This window comes from Condylura cristata, unplaced genomic scaffold, assembly GCF_000260355.1.
Source record: "Condylura cristata isolate star-nosed mole 26May11 unplaced genomic scaffold, ConCri1.0 scaffold00011, whole genome shotgun sequence".
NCBI classification, from domain to species: Eukaryota; Metazoa; Chordata; class Mammalia; order Eulipotyphla; family Talpidae; genus Condylura; species Condylura cristata.
The window spans coordinates 19,104,393-19,126,650 of NW_004567112.1; the positions used below are offsets into that span (position 1 = coordinate 19,104,393).

At 38.7% G+C, this 22,258-nt stretch overlaps 1 protein-coding gene across 2 annotated transcripts in view; it reads left to right on the forward strand.

Annotated features, from left to right (window-relative positions):
• HPSE2 (heparanase 2 (inactive)) overlaps positions 1-22,258 on the forward strand; it is a 414,871-nt gene that overhangs the window by 3,252 nt on the left and 389,361 nt on the right. For both annotated transcript variants that reach the window (XM_004680550.2, XM_004680551.2), the window contains exon 2: positions 140-297. In XM_004680550.2, the coding sequence (XP_004680607.1) occupies positions 140-297 (158 nt within the window). The remainder of the gene's footprint in view (positions 1-139; positions 298-22,258) is intronic.

Genomic DNA, 22,258 nt, shown 5'->3' on the forward strand with positions numbered 1-22,258 from the left:
CCGGGGGGCAGCGGGTGCGGACTGAATCCCCGCGCGCCCCGCGCCTGGCTCGAGCCGAGGGCGAAGAGGGCCTGGCTCGGCACCCCGCGCCTCACGCCTCACGCCCCGGTCCCCGCTCTCGCTTTCGGTACCCCTGCAGCTCCAAGCGTTTGGTGACCCTGGCTCGGGGACTGTCGCCTGCTTTTCTGCGCTTCGGGGGCAAAAGGACCGACTTCTTACAGTTCCAGAACCTGAGGAACCCGGCGAAGAGCCGCGGGGGCCCCGGCCCCGATTACTATCTCAAGAACTACGAGGATGGTGAGATACTTGCTTCCGGTTCTTGCGGGGGGGTGGGGGGGGTGGGGGGTTTGAGGGGTTTTGGGGAGAGGGAGAGATCACTTGGTCTGTGTATGTGCGTGTGTGCGGGTGGTGGTTGGGGTGGGGAACACCCCTTTTTTGGAAGAAAGCCTGGCTGAAACTCCCCTGGAAAGCTGGTGACGGAGGGCGAGGGGACACTGGGGTACGATTCCCAACGTGATTACGCAGAGGTTCGCCAGGTTGGTCCCGCTGCCCGCCTGTGGCTGGGGCAAGTCTCCCAGGCCTAGAAGTGTTAACCAAACTCCGCCAGGCTAGACTTGCCGGAGAAGGTGTAATGGGTTTCCAGAGAAAACCGAGCCAGGTTCACAGGCTCTTAGAGGTCAGGGTCACGCCATTCTTTTAAAAAGCTTCTTTTTTTTTTTTTGTTTCTCTTAATTTCTTGCTTTTCTGAAATGAGGTTATGGAGAGGTTCAGCTTTTTTTTTTTTTTTGAAACCCACACTTAAGATTTTCTAGAGTAATCTCTTCTAGGTTAGCTCCTTCTTAGGGAAGATTTGAAAATCTCACAGTGAATTCTTTTTCAGACTGCCTAATCTGAATGGAAAAAAAAATAATGAGATTATAAGTGCCAGCCTTCTTTCCTGCCAGGATTTGATAAATTACATGTTGAAAGATTATGAAAACTCCAAATGCCATGGCATTGTGAGAGACAAATCCTTTTAGGTATGAACAAACTAATTTTTTAATTGGAAAAAAATAACAATGGTATTGAAACTTTTGATTAGAGGGTTGGTCTTAATATCTATGTACGTTCAGGGTGGGTGGAGGAACACACTTTGTTTCCTCTAGGCAAGGTGAGACCTGGTGAATCTTGATTGGATAGAAGAGACATTAGTGTCCATTATTAGATGCCATGCCCTGCTGTGCCTCCCGAGTGAGCTACAAAGTTTATTTGTAAAGGGCACAGGGACAGTTTCTTAAAGCTCCCTGAATTTTGTTACCTCTTGTCCTTATAAATCAGTAAAAGGAGGAAATGCAGCAATATTTTTGGGGCTTTCACTGAATGGGAATTTTGGAGAAATGGGATCTATTTCAAGGGTGGCTGAGAAATATTTTTTCAAGTGCCAGAATAGAGAAAGAGGTCAAAGTGGAGGCTTCTAGAGAATGAAGCATGAATCGTATTTACTGTTTTATAACATTTGCCAAGGCATATAGATGTTTAAAGTTACATCTTTGCAAAGGTAAATTTTTTTTTTGCCATAAAAATATGGTTTGTGAGTGGATTTTGCTGTCACTCAGTATAAAGTGCTGAAAGGTAAAAGATAACCCTGAACAGCAGCTCTGATGGTAATTTGACCCAGTGCCTTAAAGCTCCCAGGGTCACTGTCAGCTCTGTTCAGACAGAGAAGGGAGGATATTAATGGTTTTCCTGACGAAACAGCTCTTCTTTGAATCCATTTGAATTACTTCCTCTTTAGTTTGTGGAAAAGCTTGTAAGGACCTCAGGACTCACTGGGAAGGTGGGGGAAGGACCATTATAAGTTTAGGAATTGGCCTTTTTCCCCAAACTTGTTCCTAGGATTGTATTACCAATTCAATTAGGACTTGGGATCTGCTTAAAATAAAGGTTACAATTTGTTTCCCTTTGTAAAAAGAGTAAGTGGGTATGATGGGGGTGGGGGGAGGAAATTGGCAGAACTCCGTGCCCCATAAAACTTCATTGAATTTTAAAAAAGTCAGAAAGGGAAAAGATCTAAGAGGTCATCTTCAGTCTTCCCACCACTTCAGGGGCCAGTACAGGGTCTTTCCATATGGAAGGAATCCTTTCTTGTTTTGTCCAACCTGGTATTGAATGTCTGTAGGAATGTAGTTTCACCACTCCTGTGGGAAACAGTCTTTCTCTCCCATAGGTTTTTGCTGGCTAATCTTCCCTGAATTTTCTCTTTATGAATATTCTCCAAATAGTTATGATTATTCTTCTTTGCACTTTTTAGACATACACTTTCAAAATAATCTCCGTCTCTGGTGTGTCAGCCTCAAAAAGAAAGAGTTTTCCTCATAGCTGGTTTTTATCTAGACTACCTGGATTTAATTCTTTTAAAACTTTCTTTAAAGTCAGTCCTTCCAGACACTAATCTGTTTTATTGCTCCTAGCTGAGCTCCTTTTGATTTATGTCTCCTTGGTAATAAGATGCTCTGAACTATATCAGTATTTGAGGCCTTAGCAGAGTTAAGGAGAGTAGGAATGCCCTATTTCTGCCCTTTGATGCTAACATATCCTTAAATCACCCACCTTATCTTTGTTGTTGCATTGCAGAGCTCAAGACAAACATGTCTTTGGTTATATCTCAGCACTTTTGCAAACATACTTCAGTTGTTAATTTTCAACTGATGATAATTGTCTTCATCATGAGCATCCTAAAAAAATTTAGATTGCTTTAGTAAATGACCACATAATATGCACTGGTAAAAGCTCTTTACAAAAAAAAAAATTGTATTTAAGTAATAAGATAGGTCTATTGACACATTATCAAACTGAATAATATAATGAAGATAATATGGAATTTGGACTTAGAAAGTATGCATCCTGAAGGCCTTGCTCTGTCCCTTCGGAATCTGTGGCCTTTGGGATTGCTGCTGCCTTAAGACATGTGAATGTTGATAATATCTGCTGCAATATTGCTTCTGTGAGGGTTCTAGGAGATAAGGTGTGTAAAATAGCTTGCTAACTGCAAAACTTTATATGAAGGCTAAAGATTGTTTTGTTAAAGGCAGCTTCAGAAGCTGGAGAACATAGACTTAATGTTTAAAAGTGAGGTTAAAGAGGGAATATGTTTGTGAGATGGAAGTTTGTATAGGAGGAAGATAGATTTAGGGGATTGTTTGAAAGGATGAGAGAACTATAAGGAGAATTATCTTTAAGGAACAGAGGTAGAGGACATCGATAGGGTGGCTCTGTGTGTGTAATTAGAAAAGAGACTAAACTTTGATATTCTACATTTACATTAAAATGAATTGATAGTTCTAGTTTGGATGAAAATACATATTTTTGGTTAATTCACTTAAACTTCTACCTTAAAGTGATTTTTGTTGTTTCCCCCTGAATTAATCATGAAATTGACAAGTCATATGAATTCTGTTTTCCAAATACATTTTAAGCCTTTTTGTACAATTGTGTTTTCTCCAACTTTCTAAAGTCCCTCTTTATGTGTAATTTTGGGAACCTCTCAGGTTACACCGTTAATATAGTTACCTGTTTCACTCTAGGCCAGGCAACCTGAATTTTATACAAACATGGTGATGCTGGAGGAAATAAAAACAGGATTGTTCTTCATACCTTAGACTCTTACTCTTTGCCTAACTTCCTCTCTATTCTATGTGATGTTATGCTTTTTTTGCTCCTGACAAAGAAAGCTTGGGCTGAGCTCTTCTTCTTAAGTTTATTTTGCTCCAATGTGTCTCTTTGTTTTATACCTGTGTGCCGTGTATGCCATAACCATATCTTTCAAGATGTGCATCACTTATTATGCACAACACAGGCAGCCTGATTCTTTGTCACACTTTTGCTTGAAAACTTTGATTATTTTTGAATTGCTTCAAAAAATGTTCAAACTCCTCAATTTGGCACTCAGAGCCTTTCTCATTTCAGGCTCATCTTACCTTTTGGAGCCTGTGTTTTCATCTGAGTACACCTCTGAGTACAGCCGCACTTGATTTTCACTGTCTCCTTACAGTACCTTCATCACCTTAACCCCATGCTGCTGTTTAGTCAAGTACCTTTGTCTTGGCTCTGTTCAAATTCTACTCCCAACCCCACCAAATTCCTGGGGCCCAGTGCCCACGCCCCGATTTTCACAAAGCCTTTCTTGTACAGGTTGTTTCATAGCCTTCTCTTCTTCCTCTGGACTGTTGTAACTTTCACCCTTTATGCTGTTTTTTGTCCTCTTCTGCTTTGTTTTACTCTGACTTTACACTATATATTTACCTTCCTAACTAGAATGCATATACTTTATAGGAAATGACCATATCGAATCATTATATATCACAAAATATCTAGTGTGATAGATGACACATTCCTATAGGACACATACCTCAAGTATGTTGGGGTTTCAGATAGGCTAAGAGCACGCACAAAGGCATTTGGGAAAGGGGAGGCCGTGAATGAACAAATGAGTGAATGTACATGTGATGGTTGGGTTTTTACCTTTGGTGCCTTTGTCCAGATAATCTGCTTAAAGGTTATTGAAATTACATGCTTCATTTAATTTTTTCATTCTTTATTATTTTAGCAATGCACTTTTTATTTTTGTCAGTCTAAGTTGTCTTGGTTTCATGGTACCCATTAAGTCAACTTTACATTAAAACCTTGCACTGTACCTACACTAATTTTTTTTTTTTTACTGTATCTGCTTCTTTTCTACCTTTACTTTTGCTTTTCCTTAGTAGCCTTATGTAGTTTCTATCCCAGATTTCCCAATTCCTGATTTGATAGTATCTTCTCACAAGGTTTGAATTTTTTACTCATCTGAAGATTTTCCTTCTGAGAGCTTTGAAGAACCTAAGGGATGAATGTGAGGACACTTGGTAAACTCTAAGGCATAACATGCTATCACTGTTCTCCTTTCTCCAATAAATTTCCCCAGTTTTAGTAGTGGTGAGGTAGTTACTTTTTCTTCTCATCCTATTCGATCAAACATAAGAACAATACAGTTGCAGAAATACAGCCTTGTCTTGAATTATCCACTTTTCATTGTCTTACTTTATTTCACATAAATGTTTCTTGAAATTCAATTACATTTAACAGGTACTTATTAATTTAGTCTCTATGTCTAGTTTCATGATGGACAAAGGATGACACAATATAAAATGAATAAAGGATATTCCCAAGGCCACTAGGATATAACTATAACAATTGCTGTAGTCAGGATGTACTCAATAGTGCTGAAATAAGTAGGCAGAACAGGATGTTTGCCTCACCTCAAAGTATCTCTCCATAATATCCACTAAATTACTATTATGTTATAGCATGCATGTTTCACAATTCTCTGATACTTCTCTCTAGGAGATACAGCTTTACTTCTTGCTCTTTGGCCAGATTTAATGACTTGCTTCTAAAATAGAGAGTCAGTAAAGGGAAAAATAGTGAACTTGACAGTGGAGAAATGGACAGAAGTTTAGAAAAGTAACTTATGTTATTGTCAGCATGTTAGTCAAGTTGATATCATGTATTCCCTGATGTGGCATTTATCCTTTGTGATATTCTTCCTCTAACTCCAGAATTCTCTGTGAACACTATAAAACTCTAGTCAAACCAAAATTGAAGGGTATGCTACAAAATACCTGACCTGTACTATTCAAAAGACACTGTTTGTGTTCTCAGTGAACTAATATGTTAGTTGGTAGATTACATTTATACTGATAAAACTGAGGAGTAACACAAAAATACTATAAAATGTAGTGCTAAGTAGAACATACTAATTTTCCAGAGTGATTGCAGAAAAGTAGATATGAAATTTGGCTAGCTGTATAGGTTATTAGGTTGGGTACAAGAAGAGAGTCATTGAGTGTAGGGGAAAGAGAATGAATCAAAGCCTAAAGTATGTGTTCAAGTAGCAAGGAGATCCACTGGCTGCAGAGAAAGCACACGTTAGAAATTACTTTAGCTTGTGTTGCTATAACTGTGTTGGCGTCTTTTTTATTAGAAGGCTACATGCATGGTTTTGTTAATTCAGAAGTGTTTAGAATTAAATAAAACTGTATAAAAAATAAAGTGCATTGAAAATTATTCTAAGAAAAGTTCATGTTGCCAGGATTATTGCTAAATTGGGTTTTAAGAAATTCTATTGTATGTTTGTCACCTCTGATGCATAATTATAAAAGAAGAAGAAGAGAGGTATGAGAGATGTTGGTTGGGTAAATTTAGACTAGATTTTAGGAATTTTAAATTTTAGTGGCATAAATGGAATGGGCCCCAAGAGATGTTTCTAGAGATTTTTAAGCCCATCAAATACATCTCATGTTTTGCCTGTCAGTAACTTTAGAAGGACTTGATATGATTAACTCGTATTTAAGGTGGTAGAAATCATCTGGGGTATTGTGTATGTTTCATTCTGCTTTTGGAAACAAAATGGGTTCTGTAATGTCATTGACACTCCGTGCCTGGGTTGTGAGTGCTAGCTGTGCTTCCATGTGCCTGTGAACGTGAATGTGGCATCTCAATGACTCAGTCTTCATGTCATTTAGTCATAGTCATTGTGGCTGTCTGCATAGTGCTGGGAGTAATAGGTCAGCATTTTATGGAAGTAGCTTAATTTCAGTGAGTCAGAAAGTCCAGTATATAAGCCTTTCAATTGCAACCACATTTGTGTAATTCAACACCTGTTCATTGTGGCCAAAGGTGGTATTTCTGTAAACACAAATAGTGCACGTATCGTCAAAGCCAAGTGCTATTTCTCCTTACCAAATTCACTTCAGTTCTTCCTCCTTCCCACCAAGCCCTTTTGGTGGGATTATACCTCATGGAGAAAAGAAGTTTCTCTCAAAATTCACTGGGTCTATTCAGCCTGCCAGTCACATGATCTGGCCTCTTGCATCAGGAGCCTCTTCTGAGAATCCTTTATCAAAATGGATTAGATGTTAAGAATCTTAACTTCAGTGCTTCTCAGAGCCTTAATCACATTTTCAGCTGTCTTAGTCTATTATGCAATTGGAACTCTGCTCTGCTTTGTGTGTGTGTGTGTGTGTGTGTGTGTGTGTGTATGTGTGAAAGAGAGAGAGAGAATGAGTGTGAGAGAATTTGGTATATTTCATTTTTAGACTTGTCATGGACAGTGATTAGAAAGGCAAATACATGTTTTTAGACTAGTGGCTGGTGCTATAGAAGGTACAGATATCTTTAGGGCTAAGGATAAGTTTATTGAATTTCTTTGTTCTTTGGTTTCATGATTTGGTTGAGTTGGGTTCAATTATGTTCAGTTTTCTTCAGTAAAGTGGTATAAGTTTGTGTCATTTAACAAAATTTTGATTGCTAATTGTTAGTCTAGCGTAGGGCCAGACACTGGGGCTATTACAGGAATAAAACCTGAACTGTATTCTCAAAGTGCTCTTGTTTTATATATTCAATGGCACTTCATAGTGGTCTCCAGAGAAGTCTCTACTTTAGCTAGACTGACCATTGTCCAGTCTGCCCACTTGCTCTCTGTGTCTTACATCTTGAACACTCATCTTACCTCTAGAATTCAGAATTTTACTTGTCCTTCAGAGCTCTGCCAAACCCCTCTTTCATTGTCTTTTTTCCAAACAAATCCCCAACCATCCCTCTTGTTCTCTGAATTTTTCTGAAATTCTTGACTGTAGTATTCAATCTAATTTAATCCAACACCCCAGAATTTTTTTGATTAGTTAAAGAAGACGTCATATTTATCTTCTAGGACTTTATAATCAAAACACACTGGCATTGACACACATGTAAAAATTCCTGTGGAGATAAACATTACCACTGTGCATGGGACTGACACATTAGGTCACACAAAGTATTTACATCATTTGTTTTTTGTATGGCAAAGAATGAAGAGTGAAAAATGTAGGTTGAATATTTAGAGAAGACGGGGTGTGTATCTGTACCTATAGATTTGTATTGGAGGAGCTGGGGATTTAGCCATTACTTTATTTTCACTTGTTCTGGAAAGGCAGAAGGGACTTGATGGATGAAGAGACGGTCAGGAAGCTGGAAAAAGATAAATTGCCAAGATTGGAGCCATTTTCTCTGAAGTAATAATGGGAGAATAGATGTTCCTCTGCAGCCTAATAATAGTGGTAACATAATGATATTGTCACCCTGCACTATTAGCTGCTTATGTGCAAGTACTATTTTAAGCAATATATGTGCATGAACACACATAATCCTCTTTTCAACTTTGTGAGAAAAATGCTGTAGACTTAGCTGGAGTCTGTGCTATGAGCATCATGAAGAGCTTTGGGACTAGCCCCAGTTTCTCCTGTGTGCCACTGCATGTGTTACTGACCCTCCTGAGGAGTCCTCCATAAAATGAAGACAGTGGACTTCATTGTCAATGCAGCATCTGATGCTGAGACTGTGTCAGGTGAAGATCTCAGACATATGAGACATGGAGGAAATAAGAGCGACAAGAACAGGCTGTTTTCAAAGTGAAAGCGTGTAGAACAAAGGCAAGGACTGCAAGGATTCAGAGAAAGGGCTGAGTGAGCTGGGCCGGTCAGGGGGTTCTGTCCTGCAACCAGGAGCCCAGTTCTGAGCTTTGTGATCTTGAAAACAGAAGTCTGCCTTCCCCTAAGGATATTCAGAGGGCCGTGTTAGGATACAGAATGGTTGGTAGGTAAAATACCACCAGTGTTATCAGCGATGGACAAACGAACAAATGAGAGAGGCATCTGTCACAGATTGGGACATACTAAAGAAATAAAACAACCACTGATCCACTGTGGGATAGAAATTTTTAAATTTAAATCTCTCGGGAGATTTATCTTGGAAGCAGATGTACTGAAAAAGTAATAGAAATGGGTCACTAGTTTTATTGATGTAAGGGAAATGGCAGGGAAAAGGTAGAAAAATAAGAAGATTGGAAAAGTTGCTGGAAAGTTACCATCAAATTGTTGGGCAATTTTCGAATTACTTTTATTTATTTATTTACTATTAACTTATTTGCGCCTATAAGAACTGGCATATAGACCAGAGGTGTGGGGGGTGAGAGGCTTCACCAGAGACAGAGTGGGGAGCAGAACAGACAGATTCACCGGAATATACTGCTGAGGGGAGCAGTAGGTGAGACAGGAGAGGTCTGTGGTCCCATGTGGGTCAGCTCCCTGGCCAGGGATTAAATGCGCACAGTGACTGCAGATAGCTTGATAACTTTGAGACTTAACTCCTGGGCCACCAGGGAGACCCAAAATTACTTTATTTTTTATTTACAAACTGGATCCATATTTTACTGACTTGTCTTTCAATTCCTAAGCCCAGAGGAATCTGTGAAGAGTAAAGGGAACTGATAAGGGTGAATTTTCATAAAAACCTTTTCTTCTTCCTACTCTCCCTTCTATTTTGCTTAGAGCAAGATATTGTCAAACAGAAAACACATTTTTGTCCTTCAAATGAAGAAAAACAAGGTGCCAAGAGGCTACACATTCTGCACAGAGTCTCAGGTTATTTAAGTAAGTGGCGCTGGCAGAAGTGTGGCTGGACTCAGGACACTTTGGCTCTGAAGCGTGAGATTCCACCTCCCCTCTCCTAGCACAATAGCACAATGTTCCTTATTCTGCTTTTACCAAAATGAGTCTTTCCTAAGGGCCTCACATAAGCTGGAGTCCGGTTTGAAAGTTTGCTTGAGAGTGGGGTGAAATGATAATTATTGTTTCCTGTGTGACTGTTTCCATCCAGTCTCGGCACTCATCACCTCACACCTAGTCTGTCACTTCTCTCCCAGGAAACCAGATTCTGTCTCCAGTCTGTCTCCATCCTGCTGCCTGATTAATCTTGCTGAAGCTCGAGTGTCCCCCGTCACAGCCCTGCTAGAGACCTTCAGGGACATCCTTTGTCTGCTCATCCTCACACTCATCCAGTTCTCTGACCCTCTACAGTCAGCCCACCCTCCTTGAATGCTCCTCCCGAAGGAACCCAAGTCTTATCACAGCAGATGGTGTAGCTTTCTAACAGGAGCTCGTCTCCCCGCTCTTAATTTTTACCCGTCTGCAACTCTCAGTCCATTGTCTGTCCACTTAACATCCTTTTCTCTCCATATTTCAAAGCTCTGTTCAAGTTTGTCCTCCTTTTCTATGAATCCTTCATGGAGTTTGCTCATAGTGATCTAATTAATCAGTTCGATTATTCATTCAGGAAACATTTGTTGAGCTTGGATTTCTAAGGACTCATGGTCTAGAAATCACTCCTTTGGCTGTTTTCATGTTCTGCTTCATAGGTATTTTTTGTGTTTATGGAGACTTGCCTGGATTCCAGCTTATAGGCTGTGGTGAGAGCAATGACTTTATCATCTCTGTCGTTTCTACATCTAGTAGAGTGCCTTTAGCATGGGGGCGTTTCAGTAAATACTTGTTGAGTGATTATTTGTCATTTATTTGGTAGCTTAGCATACTAAAGAGAGTAACCTCTCTTGCATTCACTGTTTTATTTTTTAACTTATAGGATGTTTTGGCAAACACTTAATTTCTTTATCCGTACTTTTACTCTTAAAATTTTATGCCTTTTATAAATTACCATTGTAATGCATGCCCATTAATATAATTCAACAATACCTATGTCACGTAATCCCCAACCTTATGCTATAGTTGTAACCATTTCTAACAGTCTGGCTTGAATCTTTTCAGACCTTTCTCTGTGCATCCAGATGAATATAAATATTGAAATATATAATTGAGGTTATATTGTTGCAAAACTTGCTTATTTAGATAACCTTTTAGTCAGCAATAATAGTCTGTTTTTCAATGCCTAAAGAATAATCCATATGTGGATGGGCTGTAATTTAACCATTTTTTCCAACTCTTTTACTGCTATTCTTATATGTGAGAACTTCTGTTTGCTATTTGTCTGTAGTTTCTAACAAAGTAGTACTATATTTCTCTACCCATATTGGAATTTGATCTCAATTATTTATTTTTCTCTAATGTCTTTTTAAACACTTTTAATCCTTTTAGCTATAATAAGTTCTTTGAGCAAATACCGAGAAAATACCCATAACAAAACTAACCCTGGGCATCAAAGTATGGTTTCCTTTAGTAAAACAAGTGCTTTGTAAAGTTTTGGATATACATGGAAAGTGACACTAAAAATATTTTGACGTGTGTTCAAATAGTATATCACTGTGCAATTTGAACAAAATCCTGGCTGAGTATTTCTTGATTCTCTTTGACTGTCTCTCATCTCATTAAAGCAGCTCTGAGAATTTGAATACTAACCAGTTGGAGAAGGGAGAGTACTATAAAGGCCTTGCAAAATGCTCAGTTAGACAGAAACTAAAGAAGGAAGAAGGCACCATTTTTAAAATAGCTCCTAATCAGTTTTTTTAAAAGAGAAAATAATCACACCTTACATTTGTAATGTCGTTTAGAGATTATAGAAACTCCTCCTGTGATCCTCAGAGAAACTGTGCACAGTAAATCTTATTGTAAAATTTGTCATTTCATTTTGTAAGTGAGAAAACAGACTCAAAGAAATTGCTCAGGGCCATACAGCTTTTAAGCGAAAGGATGCTGGATTTAACTTGCTACTTCTTGTCTTTAGGCCTGACACTCTTAAATGAATTGCCACAGCTAACAGGAATCCCAGTGCCATTGCACTGACCTGGTGACCAGGTCCTGGGGTAGTTAGGCTGGTCTGAAACATATTCTCTGGGAGACTGAACTGGTCTGTGGTGTTTGGGAAGGGGGATGTCAACTTGTAAGTGTTCTGAGATCCAGTTTAGTCACAAATTGTTGCATCTTTTTAAACTGTTCTTTGACCAGCTCTTGAACAGGTTACAGAATGCCATTCTTGGAGAGGTAGGTTCTGAATCCCTTGGGAGTAGACACCAAATCCAGAATGAGGTTGAGAACCAGCCCAGGGATTGGGGCAGAGCAGCTTTGAGACTTTCTGAGAAGTGCCACTGTCACTGAGGAGACTTCCAATAAGCAATTAAAAAGCCTTTGGAATGCGGACATTCATCAGCTGTTAAGTGCACCCAGTGAGAAGAGGGTGAAGTCTCTTCTATCACAGAGGGGGCCCCTCAAACAGAATGTGAGCTTTCTGGTGACACAGTCACTGAAACATGCACACTTAAAAAAACCATTGAGAAAAAAATCTTTGTGTATTTTTCAGCGTCTTAATAGGTACACTGTTTTCATCTGAGTGTTTCTGTATTGTAATTGTTGGAAAACCAGTTTGTGGACTTACTTGCTTGGCCATTATGAATCCCCTTGGAAGAGTAGATGCAGGTTAAATGCAGTCAAATGTAGCTTGAAAAGGAGTTACAGGTCAGGTTTAGCCAAGTTAACATCCATAGGTGAAACTAAAGATGTAACCTAAAACCATTTGAAAAATAAATGCTATTGTTTCCTAGAACACTTGTAGAAGCGAATGAATGGCCCTGCAGCCCAGAGGTCAGGATTTTCAACAACTTGCAGCCGAAAACTTACACTCATCGCATGTCTTCACCAGGGTTTTGTGTTAGTAGATGACTGAGGCCTTTTGTTTCTTCTGTTTTCCTCGTGGCAATAAAGTTGAAATTTAGCAAGCTTTCAGAATGAAATTTCTCATAGAAGTTATAACCACAGGTTTTAAGTTTTCATCACCTAAATGTGGAACAAAACGATTGAAAACTTGGGGGGAGGGGAAATGAGCGTGAGGACACATGTGGAGTGTATCAAGAATCAGTGTAAATCAGGAAGGTGTGGTAAGGGGGATTTCCTGCCTTACCGAACTGCTGAAATAGTGCTCCCCCACCTCCATAAATTCCAAATGAAGGTGCTAACCTTTTCAGGTGCCTTGGAGAGATGGTTTGCCCCTTACCTGACACACTGCCGCTCCCTTGAAGCTTCAGTCAACAGGCTGCTGCTGGGAGAAACTCATCCTGGCGATAATGTGCTCTTTGATGTGTCCTTTCTTTTATGTCTCCTCAGTCTGGCAGGTAACTACCCGGGCCAAGGGGCCAGACTAGCATATTTGGGCTGCATCCTTTTTATTCTCCTTGTAGGACAATTTATTAATATGATAAACGTGACTACTATGAATTGAACACTTATCTATGTATCCCAAGTACTGGGTCAAGAGCTTTTCAAAGGTGATTAGCTTTTTTCCCCTCCACAGCCCCATGAGGCAGGTACTATTAATCATTCCATTGATAGAAGCTCAGAGGGATTAATGAGTGGATTTCAATTCGTGTTGCACATTAGAGCTAACTAGGGAACTTTAAAAAAATTAGTGGGTCAATTGAATTAATCTCTGGGGTGGGCCCTTGGCATTGTAATTTTAAAAAATCTCCCCAAGTGGTTCTGTAGTGTACGCCAGGGTAAGAACCTCTGGGTGAGTTGATTTGTCTAAGGTGTTCAGGCTGGGCTGTTGTGGGATTCACGTCCGGACAGTCTGAAAGCCAATTCTCCCCTCGTGATGCCTACGCTTTTATGTGCATTCAAATCATCGGGGCATCTAGTAGAAGGCAAGATTCTGTGTTTTCTGGCAAGCTTCCAGATCCTGCCCAGGCTGCAGGTCAGGGGCTGTTCTTGCCACAGCAAGGTTAAGGCTTTGCTGCTGGATACTATCAGTACCTGTAGTAGCCAGAAGAGGACAATGTTCGCTGAAAGGCAGCAGCATGTGGGGAGCTGTGAGGGGTTCTCATCTATTTTTCTTAATGATGATTGCAAGGATCATGGGCTAATCCTGTTTATACTCATTGTTTTCCTACTGCTAAATAACCTGTTTCAAATTATTGTCTTGTTACTGAGAACTTCAAAACTAGTAAAACTTCACCGATGGAGAGGTTTTCTTCTGTCAGTCAGGTAGAGATGTGAGTTGTAATTGCTAAACTGGTCAGCTTTCACAACGGCTTCCTCCTTTACTTCAAGGGTCTGAAAGTTCAGATAGAAAAAGAATTAAAAGGCATTTGTGACTTTCAGTTTCACCCAGTAAACTTTTATTAAGCACCTATTGTGTACCAGCATTGCAGTGTGCTCTCTCTGTAAGATATAAAAACGAGTGGGACATAGTTCCTGTCTTCATAGAATTCATACTGTAGTGGGGATTAAATGACATAAGTAAATAATAGTATAGTAGAAATATGAATAGATATATCAGAGAAAGAAGCAGTAAACTTTACCTGAAGTACCTGAGAAAGACTTAGTTGTTACTTGACAACTTTATTGCAATTATTTCTGATTGATGTAAATATTTATGAGTTAGGTTATTAGATCATTGCTTAGATTTCTTAGTTTCTTGTGTGTTACAAATGGTTTTATAATGGTCCAGGTGATTCTCATTAGTCACATGCACGAATAAACTTGAGGTGATATGTATTTTCTCCTGGAAACAACAGCCTTACTAACATCATCAGCCTACATGTACCGAACACTTCCAAGATGCTACAGGCAGAGTGACCAAGAGTATACAATGGAGAAAGGAGAGTCTGCAGCAAATGTTGCTGGGAAATAGGACTGCCAGACACATGCAGAAAAATGAAATGAGAACTCTATTACACCATATGCAAAAACTAACTCAGGATAGATTCAAGTTTTCATGTCAGACTATAGACCATGATATACAGAGAAGAAAACAGGCAAAACACCCCTTGACATTGGCTTCAGTGATATTTTTGGGGACTTTCTACTCACTTAATCTTATTTAAACCTTTGTTTTAAAGATATTCACATTCAGTACATTTCACAGACCATTGAAGTATACACTTGAGTGGCTTTTAGTATATAGAGCTGTGCAGCCATCAGCACAAGCAGTATTAGGACATTTGACCACTCTAGAAGGAAATCTTGCACCCCTTTGTTCCCTTACCCATGTTCCCCCAAACTGAGGCAGCCACTAATGTGCCACCCGTCTCTATGGGTTTGTCTTTTCTGGATGTTTCATATGAATGGAATTATATATTATGTGACTCTTTGGTATTGATTTCTTTATCATGATGTTTTCCCTCCTTGTGTATTTTCATATTTTATTCCTTTTCATTGCTGACTAATATTCTGCTCTATTTATACCACATTTTGTGCATCAATTCATTATTTCAATGGGTCAGGGTTTCTACTTTTTGGCTTTGATAGATAAAGATGCGTTGAACATCTGTGTGCCAGTTTTTGTGGGGACACACATTTTCATTTCTCTTGCGTATAAACCAAGGAGTGGAAATAAATACAGGGTCATATGGTAATTTTTATGTTTAACGTTTTGAGCAACTGCCAAACTGTTTTCACTAGCTTGTACCACTTTACAAGCCCACCAGCATGGTGAGAGGGTTCTGATTTCTCCACATCATTGCCAACACGTGTTGTCCCTCTTTGATTTTAGTCATCTTAGTGAATGACAAATAGTATCTCATTGTGGTTTTGTTGTGTATTTCGAGTATCTTATTCTATGCTTTTGGCCATTTGTGTATTTTCTTTGGAGAAATACCTGTTCTAATCTCTTGCCCATTTTTAAATTGTCTTTTTATTATTGAGTTATAAGAGGTCTTTACATACACTAGATGTAAATCCCTTATTGGATATGATTTGCAAAATTACCCCCCTGTTCTAATGGTTGTCTTACTTTCTTAATCATGTTTTTGAAACACAAATGTTCTTAATTTTGGTGATGTTTCACTGAATATTCATGGTATTGCTGGGAGGCTGCTTTTATTATTAATCTCATTTTATTGAAGAGGAAATTGAGACTCAGAGAATTTAAATCTCTTTGACAAGGCTACACCGCTAATATGTGGCAGAGACAGGATTTAATACTGACTTCCAAGCCCCTCACCCCACCCTTGGCAGGCAGTTGGACTCTAGCTCTTAATTCTTGATGCTTCTTTAGATTACTTGTTCTAAAAACATGAAGCCAGAGCACAAGTACTTAGCAGATAACATAAACCCTCTGGACTTCTTTTATTGACTTTGGCTATTGGCAATGCCATTGTATAAGATGTGGATTTCAAACAGCAATTGTGTGCTGGGGGCTGGGGTGCCCAGAGGGAATGACTTTTGTTTGCCACAAATTCAGTGAAATTAGTGCTTTCCTTTGGTCATGGACATCATGATAGTGGGCAGCAGAGAGATGAAGTCCGTGGCTAGATGTGATCAGTTTAATCGTATGAGTCTTTATGAAAGATAGCTTGTGAAGGAATTCATTGCTGTTGACCTGAGAGAATTTTGTTCCCTCTTACTGAAGTGTAATGACCTAGAGCTTTTCCTCTTCTTTACTTTTCAGACTCTACCCAGAAATCTGATTTTTCTAAGATAGGAAAAGCTTCATCCTTATTTTGAGGCCCAGCCTTTTCCCTAAATGAATGTTTCTTTTAGGCCTTGAGTTTTGACCTGATGTCAACTCCATTTCCTGCCTGTTTAGTTGCCTTTGGTATTTCTCATTTTCCCTTTGGCCTTACCGTTACCGTCCTGTTCTAAGCCTCCTACTATAAAAGTAACCTCCTAATGTCCGTGGGCATTCTTCGAAAGGAGGAAATAAGCAGTTTCTTTAAAAGAAAGGAAATAAGCTGTTGTCAAACATCTTCCATGTGTAAGACACTGTATATTATAGCTGACCCTTGAACAATGTGAAGGTTTGGGACACCAAACCCTGCCCAGTTGAAAAATCCATTTATAACTTTTGACTCCCTAAAACTTAAATACTAGTATCCTGCTGTTGCCTGGAAGCCTTACGAATAACATCAATAGTTGATGAACCTGTATTTTGTGTGTTTTGTATATATTACATACTGGCCTATTTATAATGATATAACCCAGAGAAAGGAAAATATTAAGAAAATCATAAGGAAAAGAAAATGCATTCTACAGCACTATATTTATCAATACTGTAAATTTACTTTGTGTGTTTATCAGAAAATCCACGTGTAGGTGAACCTGCACAGTTCAAATATGTGTTGTTCAACAGTCAACACTAAATCTCACTTCATCCTTAAAACTACCCCATTAGGTAGGATTTTCCAACTACCACTATTTAAAAATGAGGAAACTATAAAGTTTGGGGGTTAAGTAACTTGTGCCAGTTTTGCTGCTGGGTTAGGGTAGAGTTAGATGGATGATCCTAGGGTCCATGGTTTTTTTTTTTAAGCAATACATAGTCATTCCCAGCCCATTTTGAGTCTTACCTGGTTTAGTGATGAGTACGTGACTAGTTGTCAAAATCCTTACTGGTATTGAGTTCCTATATTCACAAATCCCTCCTATTTAGAAGCCAGAAAGGGGTTAATGATCCTCTTACTATAACAGAACAATGTCATGGACTCACTCCACTTCATACTTTGCCTTACGATAGACACTTCCCTGGTATCTCTGCCCTTGAGTGTAGAGTGCTATTTTTTAAATCACTGTTTATGGGACCTGGCACATAGTAAGTTCTTGATACATATTTGTTGAAAGAATATTGGGTGGGTTAGGTTGTGGTGATCTGCAACCCATCAAAATAGAAAACATGGAACTTGAGGGCACTCATCCTCCCGGTGGTTACTCCGGATCTGTGTTTGCCATCACCATTGACCAAAATAGCCCCAGAATTGACAAGTCTAACATAGTAAATATTCCTGGATAGAAATTTAGAGGTCTTCAGTAGCCACAGCTTGTTATCATGTGAAGGAAAAGCTTTCACACCTTGAGCGTTTTGCTTTTAGAGCTATCTTATTTATTCAGAAGGGAAAAACTAAAACGAGACAAAAATTTACTGGGCAACTCTCAGTACTTGGATTTGAAGGGGGAAGTGAATTTCTGGATTCTGTTTCCAGCCTGGCAACTAATTTGCTCTGCAGTCCCAGCCCCTAGCTTGCCCACTTAGTCATCTCATTTCCTTTATTTATCAGGAGAGGGCTGTGATGAATGTCTTATGTTTTTCTAGTCTTGCTTATACAAGCTAGGTGATTGTCATCATTTGATTATTTTTACTACTAATGAATTTTATTAAGTATTTAATATGAGCCAGATATTGTCCCACATTATATTCACTACGTTGTTTAATTAAAAGTGGGCATGGGGAAACCTTGATGAACACTGGTAGGCCGATGAGTTCTCACCATGGAGTATCATGCTCATCTTTTGGCAGTGTTGGTTTATTGGAACTTGGAAAGACTCCTGAAATGTCTATGCATGTAGACTGAGAAGTCAAGTTTTCTTGGCAATGAGTAGTGGGTTTTGGAGGTTTTTAGTTATGGTCAGGAATTTTGGAAAGGAAGGGATAGACTTTTATTTATTTATTTTTTTGTTTGTTTCACAAACTGCTTAATGTTTGGGAATTGCTGAACTAGAGATGATGCTCATGTGCCTTTGGAGCAACACACTTCCAGTGTATCAGTGCCATTTGGGAACCAGTTGTAAAAAATTTTTACTTGAGAGTTGAATTGTATTGGGGGTTGGGGTCAGATTGTGGAAGACGATCTGAGAATTAACTCAAGGGTTAAGGGGTTTGGATTTTGTCTTTTAGACAATAGAGAATCAAAGAAGGATTCTAAGAAAATTTTGTGTGATACTTTAAGAAGATTTATAGCCCTCAGGAGGCAGAATAGAACAATGACAGTTTCCTAACAACAAAGGTACCAAGGAGAGGCCAATGAAGATATTTAGGAGTAAAATGAGGACAGATAACATTACTGAAGCAGCAGAAGGAAAATAAGGAATAGTCACTGCAGTGGAAAAATTGACAGGACATGGTAATTGATTTGATATGGGCAGTAGACTTTGCAATTAGTCTGTGCTCCACTTCTAACATGAAAGAGAGGCCATTTAAAAAAAAGTTTCACTGGGATCAAACTTTGTTTATAATTGAGGGATTAATAGCATTGGCAAGTTTAATTTTTTAAAATTTAGTCAGTGCAGAGCAGGTTTTTGGTTTTGTCAGTTCAACTGGAAACAATCTCCTCTTCTCCTTTTCCTTCCCCTCCCCCTCTCCCCTTCCTCCTTGCTTGAGTCTTTTTAGACCAAAAAGCAATTTAAAGACAGATAATTGGATAGTTGAAGATGAGGTTAAAAGATATCTCTAAGTTTTAATACATAAGCATAAAACATTTTTACTTAAGATTTTCCCAGGTATCTAGGACAGAGCTGTGTGTCAGGCACGTCTCAATTATGTTAACAATAAGAGGAAAATCTCTCCTGTAGTTCATACTGCATTCTTAAACCTGCCCTATTGTCTTATGTTTTTCCAGTCTTGCTTATACAGACTGGTGATTGTCATCATTTGATTATTTTTACTACTAATGACTTTTATTAAATATTTAATATGAGCCAGACATTGTCCCACATTATATCTACTGTTTTATTTAATTCTCATACCTACCTTATGAGGTAAGTACAACTTTTATTATTGTGCAGATAAGGAACCTTAGGCTGAAAAGTTAAATAATTTGTTCAAAGTCATACAACTAGTAAGTGGCAGTGCTAGACAGGAATTCAGATCACTTTCACCCGCAAACTCTTTTATATCTTGTAAAACACTTGTAAACATCTCCAGAAGACAAGTGGGGACCATCAGTTTGAACAGCTTAACTCAGTAGCACAGTATCATTGAACATTTGATCTTCTAAAACAATATGGTTATACAGGCAAGGAATTGTTTACAAAATGTTTGACACTGCATTTACAGGTTTCTACCACTTTGTACATACCAAACACATTTCAATAATTCAGTGATTAGTGAGTCACTTTCTGTCCAGATAGGACTTTTACAAATTGTGGTTAAAAGGAACATATAACTTAAAATTTAATTTACCATCTTAGAATTAACATATGAACCCAGTAAAGTTGCAGGATACAAAGTCAACACACAAAAAATTAGTTGCAAATACACTAATAGTGACTATCTGGAAAGGAAATTAAGAAAACCGTCTTGTTTATATTAACATCAAAAAGAACAAAATACTTAAGACTACTTACAGAGTGGTGAATAACATGTGCATTGAAAGTTACAAAACATTGATGAAAGAAACTAAAGAAGACAAAAAATGGAAAAACATCCCATATTCAATATTTGGAACTAATATTGTCAAAATGTCTGTCCTCTCCAACGTAATCAACAGATTTAATGCAATCCTTATCAAGTCCCAGTGGCTTTTTGGTATCTGTTTCTATATTGAAATAAACTAGTCTTAAAATTCATTTGGAACCACAAGGGACACTAAAGTGCCAAGGTGAGTTTGAGAAAGAAAAACAGGTAGGAAGTATCACATTTCTTATTTTCAAATTTCAAATTCTTATGTTACAGAGACACAGTAACAAAACCTGTAAACTATTGGCATAAAGACAGCCATGTACACCAATGAAACAAAGATCCTAGAATTAAATCTGTGCATATACAATGAAATGATTTTCAAAAATGATGCCAGGGATGCACAATTGAGAAAGAATAGTCTCCTCAAGAAATGGTGCTGGGAAAATCAGCTATCTACTATCTATCTATTTGCAAAAGATTGAAATTGGACCTTTATTTTATACCATGCACAAAATCAACTAACAGTGGGTGAGAGGTTTATACACAAGACCTCAAATTGTAAAACCCCTCAAAGAAAACATTGAGGAAAAGCTTCCTGGCATTTGTCTTGGCAGTGATTTCTTGGATATGACACCAAAGCACAGGCAACAAAAGCAGAAAAAAGACAAGTGGGACCACATCAAACCAAAAGATTCTTGCCTAGTGAAGAAGGCAGCAGAGTAAAGAGGCAATCTGTGAAATGGAAGAAAATATGTATGAGCCATATATTTGATAAAGGGTTAACATCTAAAAAAAATAAGGTACTCCTTCAACTCAGTAACAAAAGTACTTCCTAAGTAACCTTATTAAACTGGGTAAAGACAGAGTACTGATTTATGATAAAAACTCTTCACCTAATGAGAATAGAAGGAAGCTACCTCAAGGTCAGTAGACATGAAATATGTTTAGCACCACTTTCAGTAAGAGATATGCAGATGAAGACCACCATGAGATATCATCTTATGCCTGTGCAGATGGCAAATGTTGGCGAGCATGCGGAGAAAAAGGAGCCCTGTGACACTGGTGGTGGGAATGTAAGCTGGTGCAACCAGAATGGAAATCATCTGGGTTTACCTTAAAAGACAAAAATTGGAAATACCACACCTAGGAATCCCACTCTTGAGTGTATGTGTGTGTATTCAACAACGATGAAACTATTAATATAAAAACCTGTATTTTCCACAGTGTTCATTATTTAAAGCAGCTTGAACATGGGAAGCAACCTAAACGTCTCTTGACATACAATTGAATCAAGAAGTTGTTATATATCCACACCATGGAGGACTATACAATCACAAGAGAGGGTGAAATACAGCCATTTTCACAAAATGGAGGGCATTTGAGAGAATTATGTGTAGCAAAGTAAATCACGATGATAAAAACAAATACTGGACATTCACTTAGTAGACAATTTGATAATGTAAAACACTGTAAACTCACCTAGGGCTCTGTGGCTGTGGAGAATGGGACTAGGGAATATAAAGGATGGTGGCAGGAAAAAAATACTCAACGTTAATGTATTAAAAGTAAAATGAGACTCATAAAAAACTGGAAAAGGTCTTCAATAGCTATTTCTTCAGAAAAAATGTACATGAATAGAAGACATATACATTGGGCAACAGCTGTATGAAAAGATGAAATGAGGGTCAAAACCACAGTGAGATATTACCTCAGATCGATCAGGCTGGCTGTTATTAAGGAGACAGAAGATCACAAGTGTTGCTGAAGTTGTGGAGAAGCTGGACCCTTGGGCACTGTTGGTGGAAATGTAAAATGCTGTGGCAGCTATGGAAAGAAAGCAGTATAGAGGTTCTTAAAAAATTAAAAATTGGGGGCCCTCCCTGGTGGTGCAATGGGTTAGGACACAGCACTGCAAGCTAGCCACAGCCGCCTCAGTGCGAGTTTGATCCCTGGCCCTGGAGGTGACCCACATGGTGTGGCAGCCCTCTCCTGTCTTGCCCGCTGCTCCCCTCAGCAGTGTATCTTGTCCATATGCCTGTTCTGCTCCCTGCTCTGTCTCTGGTGATTCCTCTCACTGCCCCTGCACCTCTTGCCTGTACCCCACTTCTGTATGAATAAGTAAATCTTAAAAAAAAAACAACACCATTTGGATCCATCTATTCCTTTTCTATTTATTCAAAAGAATTGAAATGAGGATCTGTAAGATACATGCACTCTGTGTTCACTGTGGCAGCATTCACCATAACCAGACATGGAAACAGTCTATAGTCATTGACAGATGAATGCATAAAGAAATGTGATCCATTCCTATATA